The sequence below is a fragment of the Pinus tabuliformis genome, chromosome 6, assembly GCF_031772625.1.
Source record: "Pinus tabuliformis cultivar Carrire ecotype Pingquan chromosome 6, CPIR1, whole genome shotgun sequence".
Classification (NCBI taxonomy): domain Eukaryota; kingdom Viridiplantae; phylum Streptophyta; class Pinopsida; order Pinales; family Pinaceae; genus Pinus; species Pinus tabuliformis.
In genome coordinates this window covers 246,087,166-246,113,936 of record NC_142292.1, presented here as the reverse complement: position 1 = coordinate 246,113,936, position 26,771 = coordinate 246,087,166, and the positions used below count along the sequence as shown (strand labels likewise).

The following is a 26,771-nucleotide window of genomic DNA, read 5'->3' as shown; positions in this document are numbered from 1 at the left end:
AACATATGTTTGGACAGGAGTTCATTAAAAACATTAATGCTCTGACGAGTTAACGATACTCGGTGGCATTTCGTAAAACAAGTCCAGCAGCACTACCGCTTAACTTTTTGAAGTCAAGCTCCATCGGGATAGTTACGGGCTTGCAATCCACCATACTGAATCTTTCCAGAATCTTAACCACATATTTTCCTTGAGATAGGAAAATTTCCCCTGGCTTTTGCCAAACTTCAAGTCCTAGGAAATAGTGCATCAATCCTAGGTCCTTCATTTCAAATTCAGAAGCCAACTCCCTCTTACATTTGTGAATGAGAGGGTCTGCACCTATTAGGAAGAGGTCATCCACATACAGCACAAGTATGAGAGGTTTGTCATCTTCAACCTTAAAGTAAAGGTTAGGATTGGCTTCACTCCTAGTGAATTCCAGCTTCATCAAGTAGGTATTGATCCTCTCATACCATGCTCGGGGTGCTTGCTTCAGCCCATAGAGGGCTTTCTTCAACCTGCATACATGAGATTTTCGATCATAAATCTCAAATCCTTCGGCTTGCTCCACGTAGACCTCTTCTTTGATCGAACTATGCAAGTACGCGCTCTTGACATCCATCTGATGTAGGTTCCATCCTTGTGAAGCCGCAAGGGCTATGATTGAGTGGATGGTGGTATATCTGGCAATAGGTGCAAATATCTTGTCATAGTCTATACCTTCCTTCTGGGAGAAGCCACGAGCGACAAAACAAGCCTTATACTTTTATGTACTTCCATCTGCTGCATGCTTTATCTTGTAAAGCCATTTAGAAGTGACAACTGTCTTGTCCAGGGGTCTGGGAACTACTTCCCAGACATCATTCTTCATAATAGATTCATATTCTTCGGTCATAGCATCCTTCCATACTTGATGCTTGACGACATTTGAGAATGATGAAGGCTCAGTTTGTATGATCGTGCTCATGATGGTTAGGTATCCCTGATACCTGTTGGCTTTCTTACTTTCACGGAAGGTTCCTCGGGGTGCAGTGTGTCCTTTAGCATCATCGAGTAGCCCCCTAAGCCAAGAGGGCCTCTTCCTAGAGGAAGGCTCAGGTGGATCAATAGGATCCATGGGTTCTTCCACATCAGGTATTGATTCATCATCCTTTTCTTTCGGTTCCCTGGTGCCAACTTCTTGAGAGCTCCTCAAAGTTGGAAGATTGTCCACCTTGCTGAGAGCCATATTTTCGTCAAAGGTGACATCATGACTAATCACGACTTCCCTTTGACCGACAACATAGATTCTATAATCCTTAGTATTTTCACCATAGCCCATGAAGATTCCTTTCTTTCCAGATGCACCCAATTTATTCCTTTTCTCTTTCGGCACATGAAAATATACAGGGCTTCCAAAGATTCTAAAATGAGATACGTCAAGTTTCTTACCGGTGAATATTTCTTTAGGAGTCTTGGAACCCAGTGCTTGATGAGGGCATCAGTTTTGTATACATACGGCGGTGTTTGCAGCTTCGGCCCATAGAAACTTCGGAAGTCTTTGATCATGGAGCATGGCATGGACAACTTCCACAATCGTACGGTTCTTCCTTTTTGACACACCATTCTGTTCAGGAGTATATGGTGTAGTAGTCTCCCTCTTGATGCCAGCCTCTTTACAAAAGTCATGAAACTTGTTAGATTCATATTCAGTCTCGTTATCAGTCCTTAAGATCTTGATCTTCTTTTTGGTTTGATTCTCGACCAAGGCTTTGAATTGTTGAAACCAGGAGAACACTTCATCCTTCTTCTTCAAGAAGTATATCCAAGTCTTTCGAGAATAGTCATTTGTAAAAGTAAGGTAATATAAATATCCTCCCAAGGAGTTCACAGACATCATACCAGATATGTATGAGTGAACCAATTATAATATGTCGGAGGTCTTGCTTTGGCTTGAGGGGAATGGTCCCCTTTTGAGCTTTCCTTCGGCACATCTCGGACGTACACCTTTTTTCTCTACTCGGAATTCGGGCATCCCTGTTACCATTTGTCTTACATCGGGTAGAGCTTTATAATGAAGGTGGGCAAACCTCCGATGCCAAAGTTCGGACTGAAGAGATGTGTCACAAGACATGACACCTAGCGGACTTCATCGACCTGATATAATGAATCAACAATGTTGGATTCATACTTGGAATTTCTAGCCTTCTTGAATGGTTGTCCTCTTCCTTGATTACCAGCACTCCTTTTACCATTGCTATTGAATTTGCCATTCCTTTGATTTCCTAAGGTTAGATCGATAGACATCTTCCATCCGTGATAGTCAACTTTCTCATGGAGCTTGTCTTCAACAGGAAAGAGTGATGAGGACTCCATAGTTCTTTTAGGATAGCCTTGCCAATCTTCTCTTCGGTGATTGCTCTTGCTGTTGCTCGGGCTTTGTCTTCACCTCTGCTTCGATACCATGTTAGTTTATGGTATGTTCTATGCTTAGAGCAATTTACTTCTCTTTCTTATTATTATTCACAGATTACCAATCACATATGCATAAGTAAAGTGCAGATAGAACATTAAACGATCAACAGAAAACAAGCCAAGACAAGAGACACAAGATGTGGCGGCTAGCCAGGGACAAACCCCACAATGTGGGGGAACCCTTTGATCAAATCTTCTTTTATCTTCAATAATTCAACAGAGAGAAATAGTACAATAAATCTGATTTATATCAACAGTAGCAAACCCTAGATCAGCAACATCAACATTAGCAGCTTCATCATCAAAACTAGGGCAATCGATATCTCACAAACCGACCGTCGGATCGGCTTGATTCCACCACCAAAAAATGCAACCTTCAGAGGAGGTCCAGATGGACCTACAACGCAGTTCAGAGGAGGAGATCTGATGGTCAACGCTGGTCAAACTTTGGATTTGCAGTTGTAGCTTGAGGTTTAGCAACTTCCTTCCACACGTGTGAGAGAAGAGTCACCTACTCCGCAGGAGAGATGAGATTCTTTTTTTGCGTTGGAGAGAGAGAGAGATGTGATGAGTTAAGTGAGTCCAAATGAGGAAAAGTCCTCCTGTATTTATACACATCTGATGATAATCGAATAGGTGTGACTATTGGGTTTCTGAGCCTACATGAGTTGTTGGTAGGCTTGATAATAATTCCATAATCAAAATAAATTCATATCTCCATAAATACTTATCAGAATTAGATGATCTTTAGATCAATCCTACACCTCTCGATGAGAGGAGTCTAATAAAAATATTATTAGCCATGAATAAAATGATCCACATGGAGCTTGGCCCTAGTTGCCAATTTTAACAAAATTTAGGGACACAGAACTGCAGCGCAGCGCAGAGCAATGAGGCAAACGTACACTCAGTTGTATGAGGAAGATTGCCTGAAGCAATTGCAATCAGAACTCACACGAGATTTTGAGAGAGCTTTGCTCCTTTGGTCACTGGATCCCCTAGAACAAAATGTTGTTTTAGCCCATGAATCGATAAAGAAGTGGAGTCCACAGAACAGGTCACTTCTGGAAATCTCTTGTGCTCGATTTTCAACTGAGTTGTGGTCGGTCAGACAAGCATATCATATATGACCGGAAGACTTCCTAGAGTCACTATGAATTGTTATCAAATGCATTTGCTTTCCTAAAAGATATTTTGTAAAGGTTTTGAGGTTGGCAATAGACTTCTATGAAAATGCCATTACCTATTAAGGAATATGCTTGACGTTTTAGGTATCGATGCTCTGGTAAGAAAGCAACAATAGCTAGCAATAAGTTGGCTTTGTTATAAAACTAGCAGTAACTAGAATTTAGTGAAATGCCATACAATTCACTACTTTGATGTGTTGGATACCTTAAACAATTGAGGCAATGAAGCTATTCCAATGTCTATAAGTAGTATTCTGCATATGGATAGTTGGAATTTTAATTATCAGTTGCAGGAAATGAATTTAAGATGTGTAGATCAAGGTTGGGCTATAATCCCTTTATAATTTTTGAACTATGCAAATCTCTTTCTTTGCTGGCTGAGTGTGCGAGGAAGGTTTTTTCCCTGTTATACTTTTTTTTATTTTGCCGTTTTTTTCTGGACATAAACTTGGGATGGATGAAGAAGCCCTTATAAGAGTGGTGGTGACTCGTGCTGAGACTCTCCTGAGTAATATCAAAGAAGAATACCACAAAAGAACTAGCAAAATATTAGAGCATGTAATAGTAGCAGATACCTCGGGAGACTGCGAAGAATTTCTGCTTACTTAGATAGGCAAATAACAGTTCCCTACTGACAGAATAACAAAGCTCCCATAGCAACGCATTTCTCAGGACTTCAAACATTAGGAACATCTCTTCAAGGAGGTAGTGGATCGGAGCCAACTTGCTATGGGAGCAATGGTATTACCAATTCCGCTGCACATCGAGAATGCCAATAGAGACAGACATGCTCAACGCATCTAGAGAAATCCGTAACCAGCAATCACAAAAAGTAGTTCGAGACTATGCCCACTCGCTCAGAAATGCTCTTCCAAATAACTTCCATTGGTTTGCAGGAGCAGAGAAAATGACAGTTACAGGGCAGAGATCATAGCTAGAATTTAGCTGAGAAAACATTCATGAAATGCAGAACTGATGGTAGAACTGACATGCACAAAAAGCCCATAAAACAAGTGTCTCAAATATGAGCAGGGATGGATATCGCCCGCTCTAATACCATGTTAAGAACATACATGGCGGAGGCAATATGAAGGATAAACATTAGATTACTTTTCTTATTCGCAATGATACATATTTATAATACATAGGAATGGCCCTTGGTTTCATATTCCAAGTGGTCCCTTTGACTCCCTTTCGCTGGTCAACTTCTACACCAACCCTTAGAGGATTAGGTGTCCAACATGGACAACTCATATGATGCAGCTGATACTTTTATTGGATTCCTCTTTCCGAACGCTGTAGGATTGATCTAAAAATCATCTCATTCTGACATGTACAAATGGAATTATGAATTTATTTTGTTTATGGACAAATTGTCAAGGTCGACCAACAATCTAATGTAGGCTCAAAAGCCCAAAAGACACGTCTATTCATCCTCAACGTTTCATATAAATAGGAGTATCTACCTCATTTGGACACTCATCACTCACACATCTCTCTCATCTGATTGGAGAGTACACATTTATGGGCAACCTCTCTCTTCACATGTGCAAAGGACAAGACTACAATTTTCTGTTTTGGGCGTTGACCGAATTGCAGGAGGGTTTGACCAACGTTGACCGAGCTGCAGTTGACTGAGTTTGACTATGTTTTTCGTGGAGAATTTTCTGTTTGAGCAGGGCACATTTATGGGCACAAAAATCGAGGCATTCAACGCTGTTTGACCAGCGTTGACCACATGTTTGACCTTTGTGTTGACCAAGTTTGACTGATATTTTCCAGACTATTTTGGGCTGATTTGGATTGCTGTTGGAGGCCGAGTTGACTGGGTTTGACCGAGCTGATTTGGAGGAGAAATTCTGCCACGTTGACCAGCGTTGACTTTCTGGTTAGGGCTTCCTGTTGACTGCTATTTGACTGGACAGATTTTGACTTTGATTGGGCAAGTGAATTTTGTATATTGTACTCTCTCTCTCTGCTGAACTTTTGAAGAATAATAAGAAGAATTGATCAAAGGGTTTCCCCACATTGGGGTTTGTCCCTGGCACGTGCCACATCTTGTGTCCTCTTGTGTTGACTTGTCTTCTACTATTTTTATTTATGTTCTATGTGCATTTACTTTCATGTCAATGTGATTGCTAATTTGGAAATTGATCTTGGGCTAATAAGAGAAATTGAAGTAAATTGCTCTTAAGTATATAACATACCATTGTTATCTAAAATTAACAATTAGGAGAGAATAGTGTTCGATATGCTGAATTTGCGACACGTTGGGGGGGGGGGGGAACGAATCCGGTGACTTTGTCATTAGGACTTCTTCCTTCATTTCTTCTTTGGAAACCAAACTTTTTTCTTCCTCCACCCTTCTTGAAACATATTGCATATGCTTGAGGGTTGCCTTCATCCGGCCTTTGAATTTTTCCTTTTGGTACGAGTCTTGATTTTTGTTGAGTACAAATAGTCCATAGCTCTTCAAACTTTGGAACTTCCTTTTGTAGCATATATACCTGTTGCAAATGAGTCCCATGAATCCAGTGGACCATTAAGTGTTGTAGTTACTAATTCCTTCTCATAAATGACTTCATCAATTACTTGAAGTTGATCTCTTAGTTGAGATATCCTCATGAAATATGAGGCTATAGTATCATTCCTTGTCATTCTAACATCACGAAGTTCATTCTTCAAACTCATGGCTTGACCAATATTGTTGATAGTGAACAAACCGGTTAGGGCATCATACATCTACTTTGAAGATTGAAGACTTGAAACATAAGGAATCAAGTGATCTTTGATAGAGTCCAAAATGATGCTCATAGTTGTGATATCATCCTTCTCAAACTTTGCTTTCTCTTCATCTTTTTCGAGTTCGATGACCTTGACTTTTACAATACCCAACAAACCTTTTGCAAGGAGAAGATCAATCCTTGTCTTCCAAGCTTTGAAATTTTTAGCTCCTTCCAATTTGTTCTCAGACTTCATAGAGGAACCCATGATCACAGATAAACAAGTAGATTATAGATATAAGTCTTCTTCAAGAGAGATCTCTTACTAAATCTTCTTCAAGAGTGATCTCAATGTCCTTTTCGTCATCAAAGCTCTGATACCATGTTGATTTTTCAAGTGCAATAGATACTAGCACAATATCTCCGAAACACTGATAATTTCTTCGAATGATATAAATCTTCTTTTAACAATTCCAGTTTATCATTAAGTAATTACACTTCAGAAATTCTACCATAAAAGCATGAGGACAATAGAGATCACAACGCACAAAGAGAACACAAGTTTTATTCTGGGAAAACCCACTTGGGGGAAAAACCCAACAACCTTTTTCTTAGAGAAATTCTTTAGTTCAACAAGAGATACATCTAAAGCTGCTATTCAACTATGAAATCAAACTAATCAACAAGCTATGGTCAAACCTGGTCTACAACCCTCAAGTAAAGCCAAATCAAACTTCTGCCCTTCAAAATTTTGTCCTGCCTAGAAACTGTTGCCCATAATTCACACGTGCGATGTCTAGAGAGAGAAATGTGTGAGAGAGAGAGGGATCTTCGTCCTTCTTGTTCTTCTTGTCCTTCGCTTGGAAGGCCAGAAACTTCTTTCTTGTGTGAGGTCGAATGGCACCTTTGAGGAGGGCAAATCTCTTTATACAGTGTTCTGCCTTCACGAATGGGTGTGTCTCTTCACCGGGGCCGACTTGACTATTTGGAGCCAAAAATTCAAATTTCAGATTTCAAAATTTTCTCTTTTAAATCCGACATTAAGAACATGTTTTACAATAATTCTTTCAAGGACTAAATAATTAAAATGACATGAAGAACATGTCTTACAAATTCTTTATACATTACAAGGGCTAAAATATAAATTATGAAGACCGACTATAGCTAGAAAATTCAACAGGACTACTATCCCAAATAGTGTGAGGTTTAATTTAGACTTCACACCAAGGAGATCCCCTTACTGTTGGCGGTACATTTTTCCCTGTCAACAAGTTGTTTAGAACATAGTTTATGATGTAATTGAAGTTCAGCTATACAAAATCAGTTTACTGTAATATAGCATGATAACCCTCTAATTTAAAACGAATCCTCTCTAATGCAGAAGCAGACCCTAGTATTTTAACATGCCACATGCAATGACAACATCCAGATCTATCAGATCACACATGCATGTGACAAGGCAGAGGATTGAAGGAAGAATCCAACTCCATGAATATGATGCTCATTCATAAATATGGAATTGTTTCAAATTTGGTTACTGAAGATAAAAATGTATCCATTGTATTTGCTAAAATATAAGGTTTTGTTTAAACTTAGCCTTTAGCTTTTATACCTTTCCCTACTACCTTTAAAGCATATAAATAGCATCTATTTTTTTGACGAAATCTATGAAAATGGGCATTTGAATATCCTAACATTAACTTGTTTTCCTGGAACATTTCTCCATTAACCAGGACAACAGATATCAAACATGTTGTTTCCGAATTTGCATCGTTTCATTTTATCTGCTGATGTTAGAGTATGATATTATAGTTTGGTTTCAATTGCCGTAATATTATGATGTCTTATGTTTTGGGCAATAAGAGCTACATGTTTCTACCTTTGATTTATAATGCAGTTTGCATGTTGATTCCTTAGTTCTTAAATTCAACAAATTTCCTCTCAATTGCAGTTGAGATTAAGGAAGCCACTCTTAATGGTGTTGCTTTGGAAGGGGATGCTAAAGTGCGCTTCAATGAAATCCAACAGGTGGGATTGTTTCCTATCCATATTATACTTTATTAAATTATTTTAATATCATCTAGATTGATTGCAGCATTTCCTTGTTTGAGTTAATTTTCAGAAAAAAACTTGCTTGCAGGCATTTGCGTATGAATAAAGATTGTGGTTTAGTTGTGTGTTCTTACTAATTTCTGGATGACACGAAAGTAAATTTTTTATTTCTAAGATGCTCCGCTTGGTAATATATATTAAAAAAATGTTGTTCTTTAGAACTTCTAGGATGGGTGACTTAATGTAAAGTGGTTTGAAAATATATGACACCTACATTAGTATGTTGAAATGGAAGGAAGTGAATCTTTGTGGAGACCATAGATGGAGCTAGTTTGGTATTTTCCTAAATTTGCAGTTTCATAAATGAAATCCAGTGTTAATATTTGGTCCTCTATATGCTTATTTTCGAGTGAAATGACACGACTGGAAGAAGATTTTACTTAAAGGTGGTGGCAAAAATGTGCAACTTGTTTTATCCACTGTTAAACTAACACTTAATTTTTGTTCATTTGTAATGACTTGTAAATAATTTGCATTTTATCACTACAAACTATAGATTCACACTTCCACATTGTTTTGGCATTTTTTCATTTTGGACCAAGCAATTGGAAACTACTCACCTTTATAATTAGATAAATGCATTGTTATTATTATTAGTTTTTGTAGAAGGGGAATTGGTAATTAGAACACACTATCATCCATGCCACGAGATCGTGTTGCGCTGCTGCCATTATAACCCCTTGGCCTTATATAATAGCCCGCAAACCATAGTGGACAATTTAGCTAGGATTCAAACTAAGGTGGGCTGTATTAATGTAGTTAACCCCAACCCCTGACAGGCTAGATAAATGCATTATTGTTTTAACTTTTATGAACTCTTTTGTTTTTTATTTATTCATATTGTTTATGGAGCCATGTACTATATTAGTATGCCGGTATTGGTCTTGTATCATGGTGAAGTCAAGTTCAAAAATTTATTTGGCCACATCTCTTTTTCCTAATATACATGTTTGCCATTCCCAACTTGCCTTTCTTTGGAAATTTGGAAGGAGCTTCCAGATACTTGCCCTGCTTTCTCTGGCCAGATCATTAGGATTTAGAAACTTATGCAGCATAGTGTTGAAGGTTCTTCCAAGTTGAACATAATATTCATTTCTTCAAAAGTTGCATCACAAATTTTCTGCAAGAAATAGCTGCCTGTGAGCCTGATTACATGCTGCATACTCTTGCTAGGCAAATTGTTGAATCATCCACTCCCTTCCAGTTATTCTCCTAGTTAAGGGGAGAATAATACAATATTATACTCGACAATAATTGAATCAAACACTTTGCACTTCCACATCACATGCTTAACAAATTTGGGCTGTGGTAGACAACATAACATTTGTCTGCAAGCCCAAAACTCTGTAGTTAATTGTGGATCACTAAAATGTTATAAGATGAATACCTAATACTCTAGTGTTAAAAGAAGAGTGTGAACTCCTTGTGACTTGACACCTCTTTATCCGCCTTATTTTATGATCATGGACATTGCACTTCTTATTTAGGCAATGTGAAATTGAATGTTGATTTTTAATGTAACTTGGACAAGTGGTTTCCCATGGATTAGTCTCTACCTAGGGAAAAGTGTCCAAAATAATTCTTTTCCTAAGTGTGACTTTATAAAGTGAAAGTGACTTTATAAGTGGTAAAGTCAATGTTAAACTATAAAGTGAAAAGTGACTTTAGACAAAATACAATGTGGGTACTTTATTTAATGGGTGAGTTAAAAAATAGAAAGTGAGAATTAAATGCATATTTATTCTCATCCTTTGATCTAAATGAATCTAAGCCATTAGATCTTAGGGTTGCCCAAAAGTCATTTAGGGAAACAAAAGGGGGAAAAAAGAGGGACTGCATTCATTTTTCATAAGCAGATTGGAGAAAGGAGGCTGAGAGCTAGAGAAAAGTTTTGAAGGAGAAATTTGTTGTAGTAAGCCGAAGGAGTGATTTCTAGGCAAATATGGGCACGAAAATCGAGGCATAGAAGACAACATAAGGTATAGTATGAACATCATTTAATGCTGTGAGCTGGATGCTGTTCGAGAGAAGTTTTTGATTTTTTTTGAAAAAAATCCCTACAGTCGATATAGTGGTATGGAAATTTGTATAGTCCGTACAGAATCTGTATAGTGTAGTTCGTACAGTACATATTTTTAGCTTCAAGTGGGCATGAAAATCGAGGCAAAGTGGGCATGGTTTTCAAGGAGTTTTGGGTTGAAGAGATAAATTTTATTTTGTTGTTTTGTTTTGTCTACAAATGTATTTTTCCTGAACTTGAAAGATAAATAAATTTGAAGAGCTCTCTAACAAGTTTTCCCCAGAGAAGATTGAAGGGTTTTGCCTGGGTCTAAGTTGACCGAAAATCTGTTTGTATTTTATGTGTTGCTGCTCTGTTTATTTCCATATTTATTTTCAGCATGTGTTGATAGTCCCATGTTTTTTAATCTGAAAATTTCATTTCTAGAATTCTATATGTTGAATGTATGTTTATGGGAAAGGGAATTTAACTGAATGGGAGTGATAAGGTGAAACTAAAACTGGGTTGGGATTGCAGGAAACATTTTAGTCATCAAATTTCAATATTTAAATTATTGGTCAAAAATCTTATTTTGGAGTTCATTTGTATGATAATGCACAATGGTTTCCCATAAAAACATTTTCTTTCCTTCCTTATAGGCCCACGGGCATCTAAATTTAGTTTAAAATTTAAATGAACAAGTATTTAGCAGTGAATCACCACCCGTATAAGACCCGCAAGTACCCGCGGGTCTTGGTGGGTTCTATAGCGAGCCGGGTCACTCGCATAGAACCCGCTCTTAAGACCTGGACTCGGCGGGTATTCTATTAAACCCAACTATTCGTAGAAGACCCGCGAGTATGCCATAAGACCCGCATCAAACCCTTATAAGACTCATCGACCCTCAAAAGGCAAATTTTTTTTGATTTTTTTTTTGGAAATGAGGTGGAGGGAAAGGGAAATTGGAAGGAAGAAAATGCTTTATAAGCACCTCTCTCGCTTCCATTTGTCATTCACTTGTCTTTTGAGTGTTTGGCTAATTTCTATGAGTGTTGAGTCACTTCATTGCATAGTGAAGGAGCTCTTGGAGGAGGCTAAAGGAGGCTTCATCGGATTAGACCCAACTTGTAATTTTGCTAGTTCTCTTTTATATGTTTGGCATTGCAAACAGATAATCTTTGTTGTTGTTTTTTTTTACATCTCATTGGTGGATAGATTGTGGCACTGAGGCACCATAATTACAAGAATTTGCCATCAGAGTTTTGAGTCAACCCTGCAATGCTTCTTCGTGTGAGCGCAATTGGTCAGTGTTTGAGCACATCCACAGCAAAAAGAGACACATGTTGGAGCATGAGAGGTTGGAGAAGCTGGTTTTCATCTACTACAACCTTCGAATGCTCACAAAATAAGTGCAATCAAATGATACAGATCCAATTTTATTGGATACTATTGATTTAGAGTCTGATTGGGTTGTGGAGGAGGAGTCCCCTGATTTGAGTTGGCTTGATGAAGAGACTGAGGATCTCTCTAGTTTGCCATCTCAAATGGAAACTCCAAATACACCTGCCTCATAGTTGCTTCAACCCTCCGATGTTAGCACTAGCTCCACGAGGGCTTATTGTAGGCATAGTCGTCTATGAGTGATGAGACTCAAGATTGTTATGAGACAACCATTTATCATTTATGACATATGTATTTGAATTTTGAACTTGCTGACATCTTTTATTTTAATTATGGAATCATGAGTCCTTTTCTTATTCAATATCTAAACGTTTTGCTTACAAAAATCGAATATGTTATGTTGTACTTTCATAGATATGAGATGATGTAATGAAGTATCGCATATATTGTGTTTTTTATAACTTATAAGGATTGGAATTGTCATTAGTTTCTTTTTTGTGCTTAAAATTTACCATATTTTAAAGTTTTTTTTATATTTTGACGAGTCTTATGAGGGTTGTTCCCGAGTCTTATATGAGTCGACGAGTCAATAGCATGACGAGTCGTGCAACATTGGTATTTAGAATCACCTAGTGCTGGACATATAATCCTCTAAGATTTTGTGTAATTGTCAATACTATGTAAATAATTAGGAATTTGAAGCATTAGAAACGCCATATAGAAGATGAAGAAAGGAGTGATTGTCCTATGTATTAAAAAATGATTCACACTAATTGAAATCAATCATATCTTGTGGAGTTAATCCTTACTTCGACATGGTATCAGAGTTGAGGATTTTTCTCTTAATTCCATGACACTCAAACGTTAGGTTTTTTGCTCCTTCTTGCCTTCTTGCTTGTCTATCTGTCTCTGTGTTAGGAATATCTATGCCTGAGAAACCCTAATTGTTTCATTTGCTGCCTGTTCTCCAGTATTGAAAACTTCTTGGATCCATCAACTTTCCTCTCTGCGACATCGACTTCGAAATCCTATTCTCTGAGACTTGGAACTTCTCCATTTTTTCTTTGAACCGTGGCATTCCTTAATACATTCTGCTTGTCTAGTTTTTCCTTGTGTTCCCTCTCACTCTCCGTGATTTAGTTCTCATAGATGGGGAAAACCAAGATATTTTGGCTAGTGCATTCCATAATAGGTACATGCTATTTGTCAAAGAATTAACCATCATTTGGGGTAGTGACCAACGTTATTGGCACTGGGGTTCTTGATAGAACTCCAGATTTGATTCAAGGAGCTAGTGGAGTTTTTAAGGGCTTTGCTAGTTGGATGTCAAGTCGACTACATACTTTTATTTCTATATTGCTTGTTGAAATTTGGGTGGCTCGGAAGGTATTCTGAGTGCAGAAAACCCACAAAAATAGAGCTTGTGGGCAAGTCACCCAAGGTTTGCGGTTTTGACCCAAAAGAGTGGGCTTGGAAACTAAGATAATGAATTTTATATTCTAATTAATTGTTGAATGGTGAAGTGGGGTTTCTTGAAGGACCAAAAGGTCTCCTAAGTCACCTAAAGGAAAACTATAAATACAAGCCAAAGGAGAGGCTAAGATATCATCACAAGTGGAGAAGTACATTCATCTTATGGAGTGAGGCTAAAGGGGACCTAGCCGCAAATCTAAGGAAGAAGGATAACTGCAGAAGCAAAGGACAACTGAAAGAGGTAAGTTTTATGTGTTTTGGTATGCCAAAGGAGCCACAACCAAGGAAGAAGACAAGTCGAGTTCTATGGCTAGAAGAAGGTCGAGTTGAGGTATGTTTTGTGAGCTAGAACAAGGCAACTGATGTCTATTAGACGGCTAAGGGTTGCAGGTCTGTCGCAAAAAATTGATATGGCCAAGGTTTGTGCAAGAAGACCAAGGTTGGACAATAGTCTTAGGAGCCCTGGTTAGGGCAGGCCTAGGCAGATCAGATGCTAAGGAGGTATGTCAAGATCTACAGTTGGGTAGTTAAGGCCTAGAAGAGGCCAAAATAGTGGCTAAGGAATTACAAGAGAGTTGAGGGTTTGTAGAGCTTGCAGTAGACAAACCAAGGGTTAAAAAGAAGACTATAGCAACAAAGGATTGAAGGCTACAACAAGTTACAAGAACGCTGATACGAGGATTGTGGGTTAAAGGAACAAGCCTAGGTGAGTCAAGGTTCTTGTTGGTTATGTTTTGTAGGCAAAGGACAATTGCTTGTATTTGTTGGGCAGATGAGAGCCTGATGGACTAGGCACCCTAGGTTATCAGTCAAAGGACTGACTGTGTATCTTAGCATTGTATTAGGGTTTGTAAAGGGCCATGATCCCTAGTACGAGAGCCCTATGGTTTTCTTATTGATGGACTAATAAGAAACATATTTTTGGGCCATAATCTTGTGGACTGTTATTGATCAATTTGCTATTATATTTCGTTGTGCAAAGTGCTTTATAGTGGGGCATCTTTAGTGTGTTTATGTTCCTGGCTAGGGCATAGACTTGACCTAGGGTGCATGGAATTCCAACATTGGTACGATTATCGTAGGTTCACTGGCTCTTGAGGAGGACAAATGTCTACTTGTTAACCCACATCATGTAGTTAACATTGGTGTGCCATCTACTGACGATGTGATCCCCGTGTTCATTTATAGGGTTTGATTCAATGACTGTTTAGGTTAATTATCACTTGGAGTTCTTTTGAAGTCTTCATATTACTTGAAGGTAATGGATTTGCATATTTTAAGAGCCTTTTCATAGAACACTATATTGAACTAAACTGTTTTAATTTGTCAAAAAGAAATAGTAGCGGTGACAATGTGCATTGATGAAGATGGAATGAGAATATGATTTTTGTATTTGATTATAGAGGCATGGAATAAACACTGAACATTGTACAATCTAGCATACATTATTTAGTCTTAGAAACCCTGTGTAGAAGGCACAAGATTTTCCATATTCTTATGGCCAGTTTTGGAAGATGCATTCTCTCAATATCCTTTGTAGAGGTGATGTTCACATGAAGGAGAACCACTGAGAGTGGTCGAGAAAAATCAAACGCACTCTGATCTTTAATGAATTGTATGTGAAGGAGAAGATGTCACTAGTTAAGGAGAGCAGGACAGAAGACCTAATGAGCTTACATCAGATAAAGAGCTAGCCATATGGAAGAACAAAGTCAATAAAGCATATGCCTTTATTATTGCATTAGTAAGTGAAGAGGTGAGCTGTCATATTGTTTCCATTATATATTTTCATGGTGCTTTTAAGAAGTTAAAGGACACACACTCAGAATTGAAGCCCGTGCAATCGCTGATGGAGCTCTTCAACCAGGAATTGAAGGATGATGATCCCATGGCCTTAGCCTCTGAGATGAAAACCATCATGCATGACATCGATGCCATTGGAGTGAAGATAGATATTCCTCTCATAACATTCATCAACGCTCTCTACGCTACATATTCTTACTACCTTGAATCCCTGCAAGCTAGTGACCAACTGAAGCCTATTACATTTGAATCTCTGGTGGAGAAAGTTGTAGAATGTGAGAAAGACTTTGGAAAGAGGAAGACAACAAATCAACCCATTGGAGAGATTGTGTACCTTGCTTAGAAAGGAAAAAATCAATCACATGATTTTTTTGAGGAAATGGTAGTAAAGGTGACATGGAAGAAAGAATTGTGGAGGTAGGTGGGGAAGACATAATCAAGGTGAGAGACATGATCTTCATTGTATTTGTTGTGGCAGAAATGGACATGATGCAATGACATGCAAAATCCTGTGGGAGAAGACCAAAGACAAACAAAAAAAAAAAAAAAAAAAAAAAAAAAAAAAAAATTAAATAAATAAACATCAAATCTAGTGAAAGGTAAAGCATATGAATTTGCTCATTACATCGTTTCCCATTGCAATATTGGAGTAATTGAAGGTTTCTTTCACTTCATTTGCTTCTTGGAGAGATGCATGGCTGCTTGACACATTGTGCAACATGCCACATGACCTTGTGGAGAGATTTCTTTGAAATTTTCAGTGACAATGTAGATGGTATAGTGTACTTTGCAGATAGATCAAGTCTGAAACCTTCGGGAATTGACACCATTAGGCTTAAATTGCTTGGATTACTAGATTTTCTTATGCCTAATGTGCTTATCTTCTGGAGATGCAAAGAAACTTGTTGTCCCTTGTGCACATTTGATAGCAAGGCCACTCCCTTCATATATTTGATGGTGAAGTTGAGATAAGGGTGGGTTTTGACAACATGGTTGTCATGACTGGAGTGGAGGATGAAAGAATGCTAAAGTTGAAAGAGAAATTTGTTTATGCATATAATTCTGCATACCTCTCTCATCACAATGAAGGTACATTGCTATCATAGTCTTCTATAGCATGCTAGATTTGGACATATTAGCTATGATAACCTTCCTTTGTTGAAAAAAATGCCGTTTTTAGTTTGCCTACTATTCATAGGAAACTCAAACAATATGATGCTTGTACCCTTGGAAAATATAGCAAACAACCCTTACATTATTCCACTTCTAGAGCATGTAGAAAACTTGGATTGATACACTTTGATTTATGTGGTCCCATTTGCTAATGGAAATAAATATATCATGTCTTTTATTGATGATTACACCAAGATGTGTTGGGTGTGCTTGTTCAAAGATAAATCTCAAGCTTTTGAAACTTTTAGAAATTTTCATGTATGGTTTCAAAATGAAGCATAATCACATATTGGCTCCCTTTGTATTCATAGTGGAGGAGAATATACATCTAATGAATTTGAAAACTATCTTCTCCAACATGGGATTCAATTCCAAACGATGGTTGCATACAATCCTCAAGATAATGGTGTAGCTGAAAGAATGAACAAGCCTATCTTTAATATGGTTTGTCCCATGATATTTTTCAAAAATTTAAAGTTGATGTTTTGGTTTGATGCAATTTTGTGTTGTATATGTGAAAAATAGGTGTCCATCTCATGCCTTTACAAATAAGACTCCTTATGAAATGTGGTATGGGCACATTTCTTTGGTGAGGCATCTCAGGGTCTTGGTTTCAACTGCTATGCCTTGATTCCTAACGAGCAAAGAAACAAGCTTGTTGCAAGGAGTCAAAAGTGCATCTTCTTGGGGTACTCAAACATGACCAAGGCATATTATCGCTACAGTGAGGTAAGAAGTATATCCTTTCCAAATATGTAATTTTTCTTGAATCTTCCAAGAATGATAAAATCTTAAGTGACATCTTAATCATCTAGATAGATTCACTCACATAATGACATATCATGAATTTGATAATGTGATTCCACATCTTGAAGGGGGGGTCCCTATCTTGGAACAATCCTTGGAATCTCCTTTTGAAGCACCATCTGTCCCTTATGAAGTTTTGGCCACTTCATCAGATTAGGAATATCCTTTTGAATGATGTGATTGACAAGATTAAAGGGCTGAATCTTATGCAACATCATCTCAATTGGTGTAGCAACTTGGACGAACTTAGAAACGTTTGCCAAAATGGCTCATCAAAACACTTGAAAGTGTTCATGCCGATGAGGTCAGAAAGACAAGAGTTGAAGGTTCCATCAAACAAGATGGAGGTGACGTAGATAATTTTGATTCATGTGATGTAGATGATGTGGATGTTTCATATGATTGTGATTTGATTTTATCTACTAATTTTGAATCAACTTCCTTTGAAGAAACTGCTTCTCATGATGAGTGGGGAAGAAGCAATGCAAAAGGTATGATGCTTTCATCAAGAATGGGACATGGAGGTTGGTGTACCCTCCATTTGGAACCAAACCAATTGGCTGCACATGGGTCTACAATAACAAGTACAAATTATATGGCTCAATTGAGAAGCATAAAGCAAGGTTTGTGGCAAAAGGATTTGCATAGAAAGAAGGCATTGATTATGAGGAGACTTTTGCCACCACAGAAAAATGGGCCACCATCCATTCTCTATTTTCGTTTGCAACACATAATGTATGGAAAATTTATCAAATAGATGTGAAGATTGCTTTTTCGAATGGAGACTTGAAAGATAAGCTCGTTATGTCTCAAACAGAGGGTTTTGTTGTGAAGGGACAAGTACAAAAACTATGTAAACTCATCAAATCCCTATATGGCTTGAAACAAGTACTGTGGTTTTGGTATGAAACATTAATTGAGCATCTTTTCGAATTGAATTTCAAGCACTTTAATCTTGACGATGAAACTTTGTCTATCAAGAAATTTGGAAAAACTATTATATATCTTGTAGTGTATGTAGATGAGCAGTTGATTGTTAGATTTCCTTAAACCCACAATTGATATGCAATAATCTAAGTGTAAAAACCATAAATACAAACAACTGTTGCATTAGAAACTTAAATTGCAAATACACCGAGTTTTCTCACTTAGCATGCACAATAGAAAATAAATAATAAATCTCAAGACAAACACATTCAACACATAGGTCACAAGATATACCCAAGAAACCTCAGCTCCTAGGAAAGCCTGCTCCTTTGTGTGTCTTTTTATTATCTTCAACCAAAGGGGTTTCTTTGGAAAATTACAGCAAGGGAGAACTTCCTGTTCACCACAGGAAAACAATTGATCAATCTCCAAGATGACTTGATCTTCCTTCTGCACATTTGATTTGCTGAAAGATCACCAGATTTGCCTATTTGTGCACATGTGCGATTGCAACCTTGTTTTGTGTGAATTGGAGACTGTGTAAACACTATTTGACATGAGGTAATTGGACCTTATCTCAATCTCTTCCTCTTGGACACTGAACCAATGCGATTCGCTGAACCCTAGTCTTTTCCTCTCGCGGATCTGACACACTGCTTGTGCTCAACTGACTTGCCACTTATTCGCTCTATCTCCTATTATAATTTCAACCTCCACCCTAACATATATCTCAATGACATATTAAATCGTGATGAAGGGCTAAGATTAAATCATAAGTTAGCTTAGGATTTTTAAATTTTTTCTATGTCTAACTTTAGGAAATAATTAAATAAATTAATATTATGCTAAAGTGGCTATATTGTGGGTCCCTCTGCTAGCCTTAGCACCTAGGCAAGCAAAACCCTTACTTCTCTACTCCATTCAACACTCCCTCTTAAAGAGGAAGGGGTTTTGGACTACACCCAACTTCTCTCTAAGGTAAACAAATATGCTCTCTAGCAAAGCCTTGGTCAGAATGTCTGCTATCTGCTCCTTTGTTGGTACGTACTAGAGTGTAATGATACCTCTTTCAACAATATCCCTGTTGTGATGATAATGTATGTTGATGTGCTTCGAGCGATCATGAAACATTGGATTCTTAGAGAGCTTGATGCAACTCTGATTGTCACAGTGGATCACGGTGGGTTCCAACTCTATCCCAAACAAGCTCACGAGAAGCTTGCTCAACCAAATAGCTTCACACCTTGCCAAACTGACATCCATGTACTCGGCCTCGACGAAGTTCAATGCAATTGATCTCTTCTTCTGGCTAAACGAGGGAACGACCGCTAGTCCACACTAAATATTCATATTGATGTGCTCTTCATATCTATGGAGCTCCTTGCTCAATTTGCATTCGTGAAGCCCTCAAGTCTCATCCCATCATCTTGTTTATACCACAATTCGTACTCTACTACCCCCCTAAGATATCTCAATACATGCTTGGCAGTAATCCAATGCGCTTTAGTGGGCTTGACCATAAACTGGCTCAAAGAGTTAACTACAAAACATATCTGGCCCCATATTTACCAAATACGTCAACAACCTTATTAATTGCTGGTAAAGTGAGGGATCTACCCGCTCTTATCTAGATGTATCTAGCTTCCTCCTGTTTGTGACTAGAGGCGTGGTCATGGGCTTGCAATCCTGCATGTGAAACCTCCTCAGAATCTTCATGGCGTATTTTCCTTGCTCCAAGATGATCTCACCATCACCTTGCGAAACCTCAAGCCCAAGGAAATGTTAGAAAATCAGAAAGGCATACATATTTTCTTTATGTTGATAATTACTTGTGATATTCCTATGTTCTTATTAACTTTCTTGTGTTCTTCTTTTAACTTCATCAAGCAATTATTAATAACCATAACATGAAGATCAAAGACACCAGATGTAGGTAGACAACCAGGGAAAAACCCATATCTAGGGGAAAACCCAGTCAACAACTCTTCCTTTATTAGTTTCACGAGATGATCCAAGACTCCTTGAGCTAGACACAAACTTCCTCCAATCACCAAGCCAGTGCTTTCCCTTCTTTTGGAGATGATATTCTTCCAGCAACAGAAACTTCAACCTTGATGCAACAACAAATTTTCAGCCCAACAAAAACTTCGGCCTAGTAGAAGCAACAAAACTTCGACCCAGAAACTTCGACCTAGTAGTAGCAGCAAAACTTTGACCTAGTAGCAGGAATAGAACTTTGACCTTCTAGTAAATTCACACGTGTGAGAGAGAGAAAACCCAAAAAGTTTGACTTTTATCCTTCTCCAACAATTCTTCTTCTTCTCTTGGAATTTCACACTTTTTTTGCTCCTCCTTATTCTATATCGAACTTGTGTGAGTGTGTCTTCCAAATGAATCGAATTGCACTGTATATATACCCTTTTATGGAGTTCGAATAACCCTCATGTAGGCTGACTTGATTAGGTAAGGGCCGACTTGGTGTGGAGGTGACAAATGATTTATTTTACTCAATAATAATTTATTTTACAAGATTCAAAAGCCCAATAAGGGTCTCATTAAATGGAAAATGACTCTAATGACTTAGTATAAAACCTAGAAGTCCTCAATGGGGACTTTGACCTAAAACATGATGACCCAAGCATGAAACCCATGCTTTAATAAGTCATAATAATAATAATAAAAATTCCTTTTTCTTTCTTTTGATAAATACATTTCATTATAACTCAAATACAATTATGAATACCGAACCTAGTTACATTCTTCAACATTCCCTCTTAACGAGGGAGGTATTCATACATACATAGTACATGGAAGATCTCAAAACACATGAACCATGAAGAGTTTAGACACTCACGGCGCCACATATTAGATTCTTGACCAGGGCAATCCATTTGGGTGGGACTAAGATGGACTAAAGCTTTCAACCTCTCTAGGTACCATTAGGCTTACTTGCTAACCATCAACCCAGGGAACTAGGTGCGTAATGTAAGGTCAAAGCTCTATGACCAACGCCACCCTCCCTACTTTAGGAACTAGACATCAACACATAGGTTGATCAGATGTCCTCGCAAGCATACACAATGCCTCAACACATCAAATCTCTTCCGATCAATGAAATCGGTAACATCAAGCATGCTTCCAAAAATTCGAGAGATTTACCTGAACAATCACAACCCCAATCAGTAACAACTTTAACAAGTAAACACAAACCTTCGGGGTCTTCAAACATCTTGTTGCTACTTCACAACTTATCATAGTAGGACTTACAGGCTTCCCAAATAGATCTTGACAGAAGATTCCACAATCATACAACTTTCTTTCCTACTTCACATGCAACAACATATTCTACAACTTGATCTTGCTTTCCTTCTTTTAGCAACACCTCAATATGCATTCTCCAATTTTTTCAAGGTATCCATCATGACTATAGTATGCCCTCCCTCTCAACTTGGGAGATATACCCTTTATTTTATCTATGCTCCCTCTTAAGTTAGGGTGATCAACTTTTTTTTCCATAACATCGGAGAATCTTTCATGGCTTCCAACCTTCTTATCAAAGTCATATTTGATCATCATCATTCATATAACTTCCTTCATCATGCTTTATCAGTCAAATCAACTTTACTTACGAATATCTTCAGCATCTTGAAGATTATGTACCTGTACCACTTAGACAACAAGTAAAACCAAATATATATATAGAAGCATGAACTTAACTATATCACAATCATGGAAGTATTAGACTTTAGATGTCAAATACCTAAACTTAGTTAGTTTCATAGTCAGCAACAGACACATACTTTTAAACTTTAACTTTTGCTCGGGTTAGGTTATATCTAGGGCCTCAATATTTCTTCTAGAGATATGGCATACTCTACTATAATATATTGCAAACCCTAGAATCGATTCAAATAAGTACACTTACAATGCATATAACAACTTTAGAATTCATATGTTAGACTTCTACTTGGATTTAATGCAAACCCTTGATTCCATCTTTGAGACACTAAGCCTTAGATGTCAACAATCAAAACCAATCACAACACAATCTAAGGTTTCATCTAAATGACCAACTTCTACTAGGGTTTGTTGTAAACCCTAGATTTTAACATCAGAATGGAAACAATATCGCCATATCCTAGAATATCAAACTTCTACTTAGTTACAAACCCTAGAATTTGCACAGTATAAACATCAACAATTAAGTTAGTACATGTACATATCTAGGATTTCATAATCATGCACAAACATATCAATATCCATTAGGTAAGTTCAAGACACAAATATCAATACAATTAAAGTCAGACATATCATGATCTTGATTAGGCTAGGGTTTTGATCAGATGGGCAAACATACACCTATGGTTTCATTCCTAGGACATCATCTTAGCTAAAATAAAGGTCTTGCTTATAAACCCTACCAAACCCTAGGGTTTCAATACATAAGCATTATCATCCAACCCTAAAGGACTAGGGTTTCCATAGAAATTCTAAAACTCCAAACATGACATTACCATCAAAACCCTAAACATCAAAAGAATAATATTTTTCTAGATTTCATCAGTAACCTAAGTAGACTAGGGTTTTTCACATTAGCATTGACATACCCTTAGGTTAGGGTTTTACAGAGAACCTTTTAGGGTTCCATAAACATGATGATTTTAATGAGGGTAGATTCAATCTAATGATTAATCTCCCAAATAAGAATATTTAAGATTCAAAAGTCCTAGACATAACACTTGTTAGTAATGTAAAGTAGATTTATTTGAATGAATGAATATACCTTTATCACGAAGAGAACAAGGCTTATGGTCTAAAACATACCTTTAAGTTGTTTTCTAGACAAACCTTATAGGACATCAATATAACTTCTATCATGCTTTGTCTTGTTAGATATTCTCCATAGCCCTTGAGCATATCAACAAGTTTTTTCTTAAACAAGGAAAATATGAAAAGTGAAGAGTAGAGCATAACAGTGCATTGATAGCAGAGATGGTACAGATTGGTAGATGGATTAGTAGATGGAGTTCTCCCTAGTTGAGAGGGAGTGTTAAAATTGTCAACTAGGGCCAAACTGCACACGTGTCATCTTATTTATGACAACTGATATTTTTCTTGGATTCCTCTCTCTGAGAGGTGTAGGATTGATCTAAAGATCATTCGATTCCGACATTTACAAATGAAGTTATGAATTTATTTTGATTATAGACAAATTGTCAAGGTCGGCCAGGAAACTTATGAAGGCTCATAAGCCCAACAGTCACGTCTACTCATCCTCAACTTTTGCTATAAATACATGATGACTTAGCTTCATTTGGACACACTCATCTTCACACTTCTCTCTCTCTCCTCATTGATTGGGTATGGATTTCCCCACATTGGGGTTTGTCCCTAGCTGGTGCCACATCTTGTGTCCTCTTGTCTTGGCTTGTCTTCTATTGTTTATGTTTATGTTCTATCTGCATTTTACTATCATGTTGATGTGATTGCTAATCTGAATATTGATACTGGGCTAATAAAGAAATTGAAGTAAAATTGCTCTAAAGCATAGAACATACCATTGTTGCCTAAAATTAACATGGTATCAGAGCTAAGGTGAAGACAAAGCCCAAGCAAGAGTGAAAGAGAAATCACCAAAGATAGTTGGACAAGGACAAAAGGTTCAATGGGTTCCTCATCCTACTTATCGACTAAAGACAAGCTCCATGATAAATTTGACTATCATGGATGGAAGATGTCTCTTGATTTGACCTTGGAAGAAAAAGAAGTGATGGACTATGTGCAGGGTAAAATCCCTGAACCTCCTTCAAATGCACCGGCTGTTGCGAAGACCAAGTATAATAGGGTTGAAGTCAAAGCAAAGAAGATTATCAGGGATTCCATTGACAAGCATCTGGTGGCCTACATCTCCGAATTGAAGACCTCCAAGGAGATCTACGACAGGTTGGTCGGCATGTTCAAGGTTAGTAATGCTAATCAAATTCTATTTCTCAAGAATAAGTTGAAGGATATTAAGAAGGGCAAGGACGAGGATATTCAATCCTATTTCTTGAGGATTACTGAGATTAAGAATGATTTACTCTCGATTGGAGAAGTCATTCTTGACAGGGAACTTATTCTCACGACCCTTGGAGGACTCCCACCTGAGTGGTATATAATTAGAATCACTCTCCTCAACAATGATCGAATTCCAGGGTTTGAAGAATTGACGTTGAGATTCATTCAAGAAGAAACAAGAATGGTGGAGCAAGAAATGCCTTCTAATAGAAGCAACCCCACTGCATTCTCCGCTCATGCCAAAAGGAGAAATAATGCAGGGTCTAAAGGTCATTTCCATGGAAAGCCTAGATCTAAGGGAGGAAGGAAGGGCAGGTGCTTTGTTTGCAATAAGTTTGGCCACTATGCAAGGGAGTGTCCAAATAGAAGGGACACATTGCATGGTGATGATCACAATCATTCCAGGGGAAAATTCAACAACAACAATCAAAGGAATGTCAAGTCCAATGGCAAAGGAAAAATGAATATGGGACATCAAGGAAATGGCCGACCCTCCAAGAAATCAAGGAACTCTAGGTATGAAGAATCAAATGTTGTTAACAATAAGAAAAAAGAATACTATCTTATATCGACCCTTTCCACTGCCTCTCCTCCGAACACTTTGGGAAATTCGCTGATTGATTGTGGTGCCTCAAGGCACTTCACCAGATACAAGGAAGCCCTCTCTAATCTGATAGAAAAGGAGACAAACTTGGAGATCATCCTTGGAGACGATGCCACCTATCATGTGAAGGGAGTAGGGAATGTTACCTTTCAATTGAATCAAGGTAACACTCTTCATTTGCCAGAAGTACTATATGTACCTGATCTCAAGAAGGACCTGGGGTCCATTTCAGCGATGGAGGACAAAGGATTCAAGGTAGCATTCATTGATGGAAAGGTATGTGTTTGGAAAATAAATTTTAAAGATGCTTTTACTCTTGGGTTTAGGGTTGACACTTTGTATCAAGTTGGAGGAAGTCCATTGGGAGCCATATCTTGTGACACATCTCTACAATCTGAACTACAACATCGAAGGTTTTGCCCATCTTCATTATAAGGCCCTACTCGATGTGAGGCAGATGGTGATAGGTATGCTTGAGTTCAAAGTAGAGCATGAAAGTGTATGTCCGGGATCTGCTGAAGGAAAACTTACAAGGGGACCATTCCCCTCAAGTAATAGCAAGACCACAAATATATTGCAATTGATCCACTCCGACATATCTAGTATGATGCTCGTAAACTCTTTGGGAGGATACTTATATCATCTCACCTTTATGGATGATTATTCTCGCAAGGCTTGGATCTACTTCTTGAAGAAGAAGGATGAAGTGTTCACCTGGTTCCGACACTTCAAAGCCTTGATCGAAAACCAATCCGAGAAGAAAATCAAGATATTGAGGACTGATAATGGGACTGAGTACGAATCCAATAAATTCCAAGATTATTGTAGAGACGCTGGCATTAAGAGGGAGACTACAACGCCATACACTACTGAGCAGAATGGTGTGGCTAAAAGGAAGAACCGCTCTATTGTAGAAGCAGTTTGTACCATGTTGCATGATCAAGGCCTTTCGAAGTTCCTATGGGCTGAAGCTTCAACTACCACTGTGTATGTTCAAAATCGATGCCCTCATCAAGCATTGGACTGCAAGACTCCTGAAGAAATGTTCATTGGTAAGAAACCCAATGTCTCTAATTTCAGAATTTTTGGAAGTGCCGTATATTTTCATGTGCCGAAAGAGAAAAGAAGCAAATTGGTTGCATCTGGGAAGAAAGGAATCTTTGTGGCTTATAGTGCAAATTCTAAAGGATATAGAATTTATGTGGCTGGTCAAAAGGAAGTTGAGATAAGTCATGATGTCACCTTCGACGAAGATATGGCCCTCAGGAAGATCAACAACCTTCCTATCCTAAGGAAGGACAAAGAATCTGACACCGGAAATCACTGTGCAAAAGAAGACGAAACAATGGTTGATGTTGTTGAACCTATGGATCTTATTGATCCTCCTCCTCATGAGCTCTCTTCCTCCAAAAGGTGACCCTCATGGCTTACGGAGACTCTCGAAGATGCCGAGAGACACATTGCACCAAGGGGGACTTTCCGTGAAAGAAAGAAGTCGAACAGGTATCAAGTATATTTGACCGCCATGAACACTATCATTTAAAATGAGCCTTCATCATTCGAAGAAGCCACGAAGCATCAAGTATGGAAGGATGCTATGAATGAAGAATACGAGTCAATTATGAAGAATGATGTTTGGAATGTGGTCCCTAGACCCCAGGACAAATCAGTTGTCACCTCAAAGGGGCTCTACAAAATCAAGCATGGAGCCGATGGAAGTGCAAACCCTCTCATTCACAAATGTAAGATGGAGTTGTCTTCTGAATTTGAGATGAAGGACCTAGGACCGATGCACTATTTCCTAGGGTTGGAGGTCTGACAAAAGCTTGGTGAAATTTTCCCCTCTCGAGGAAAATATGTTGTGAAGATATTGGAAAGATTTGGGATGGTGGACTCCAAGCCTGTGACTACTTTGATGGAACTTAACTTTAAGAAGCTATGTGGTAGTGCTGGTAGACCTGAATTGGGAAATGCTTCGGAGTATCGTCAACTCGTAGGAGCAATAATGTTCTTAGTGAACTCTCGTCCGGACATATGTTTTGTAGTTAACACGTTGAGCCAATATATGG

The 26,771-nt window shown here is 38.0% G+C and overlaps 1 protein-coding gene across 1 annotated transcript in view; it reads left to right on the top strand.

The window, feature by feature from the left end:
* Positions 1-26,771, top strand: part of LOC149258308 (putative cytosolic oligopeptidase A) — a 324,987-nt gene that overhangs the window by 48,737 nt on the left and 249,479 nt on the right. Inside the window, exon 4 of the mRNA XM_089415126.1 lies at positions 8,298-8,374. Within this exon, the coding sequence (XP_089271252.1) occupies positions 8,298-8,374 (77 nt within the window). The remainder of the gene's footprint in view (positions 1-8,297; positions 8,375-26,771) is intronic.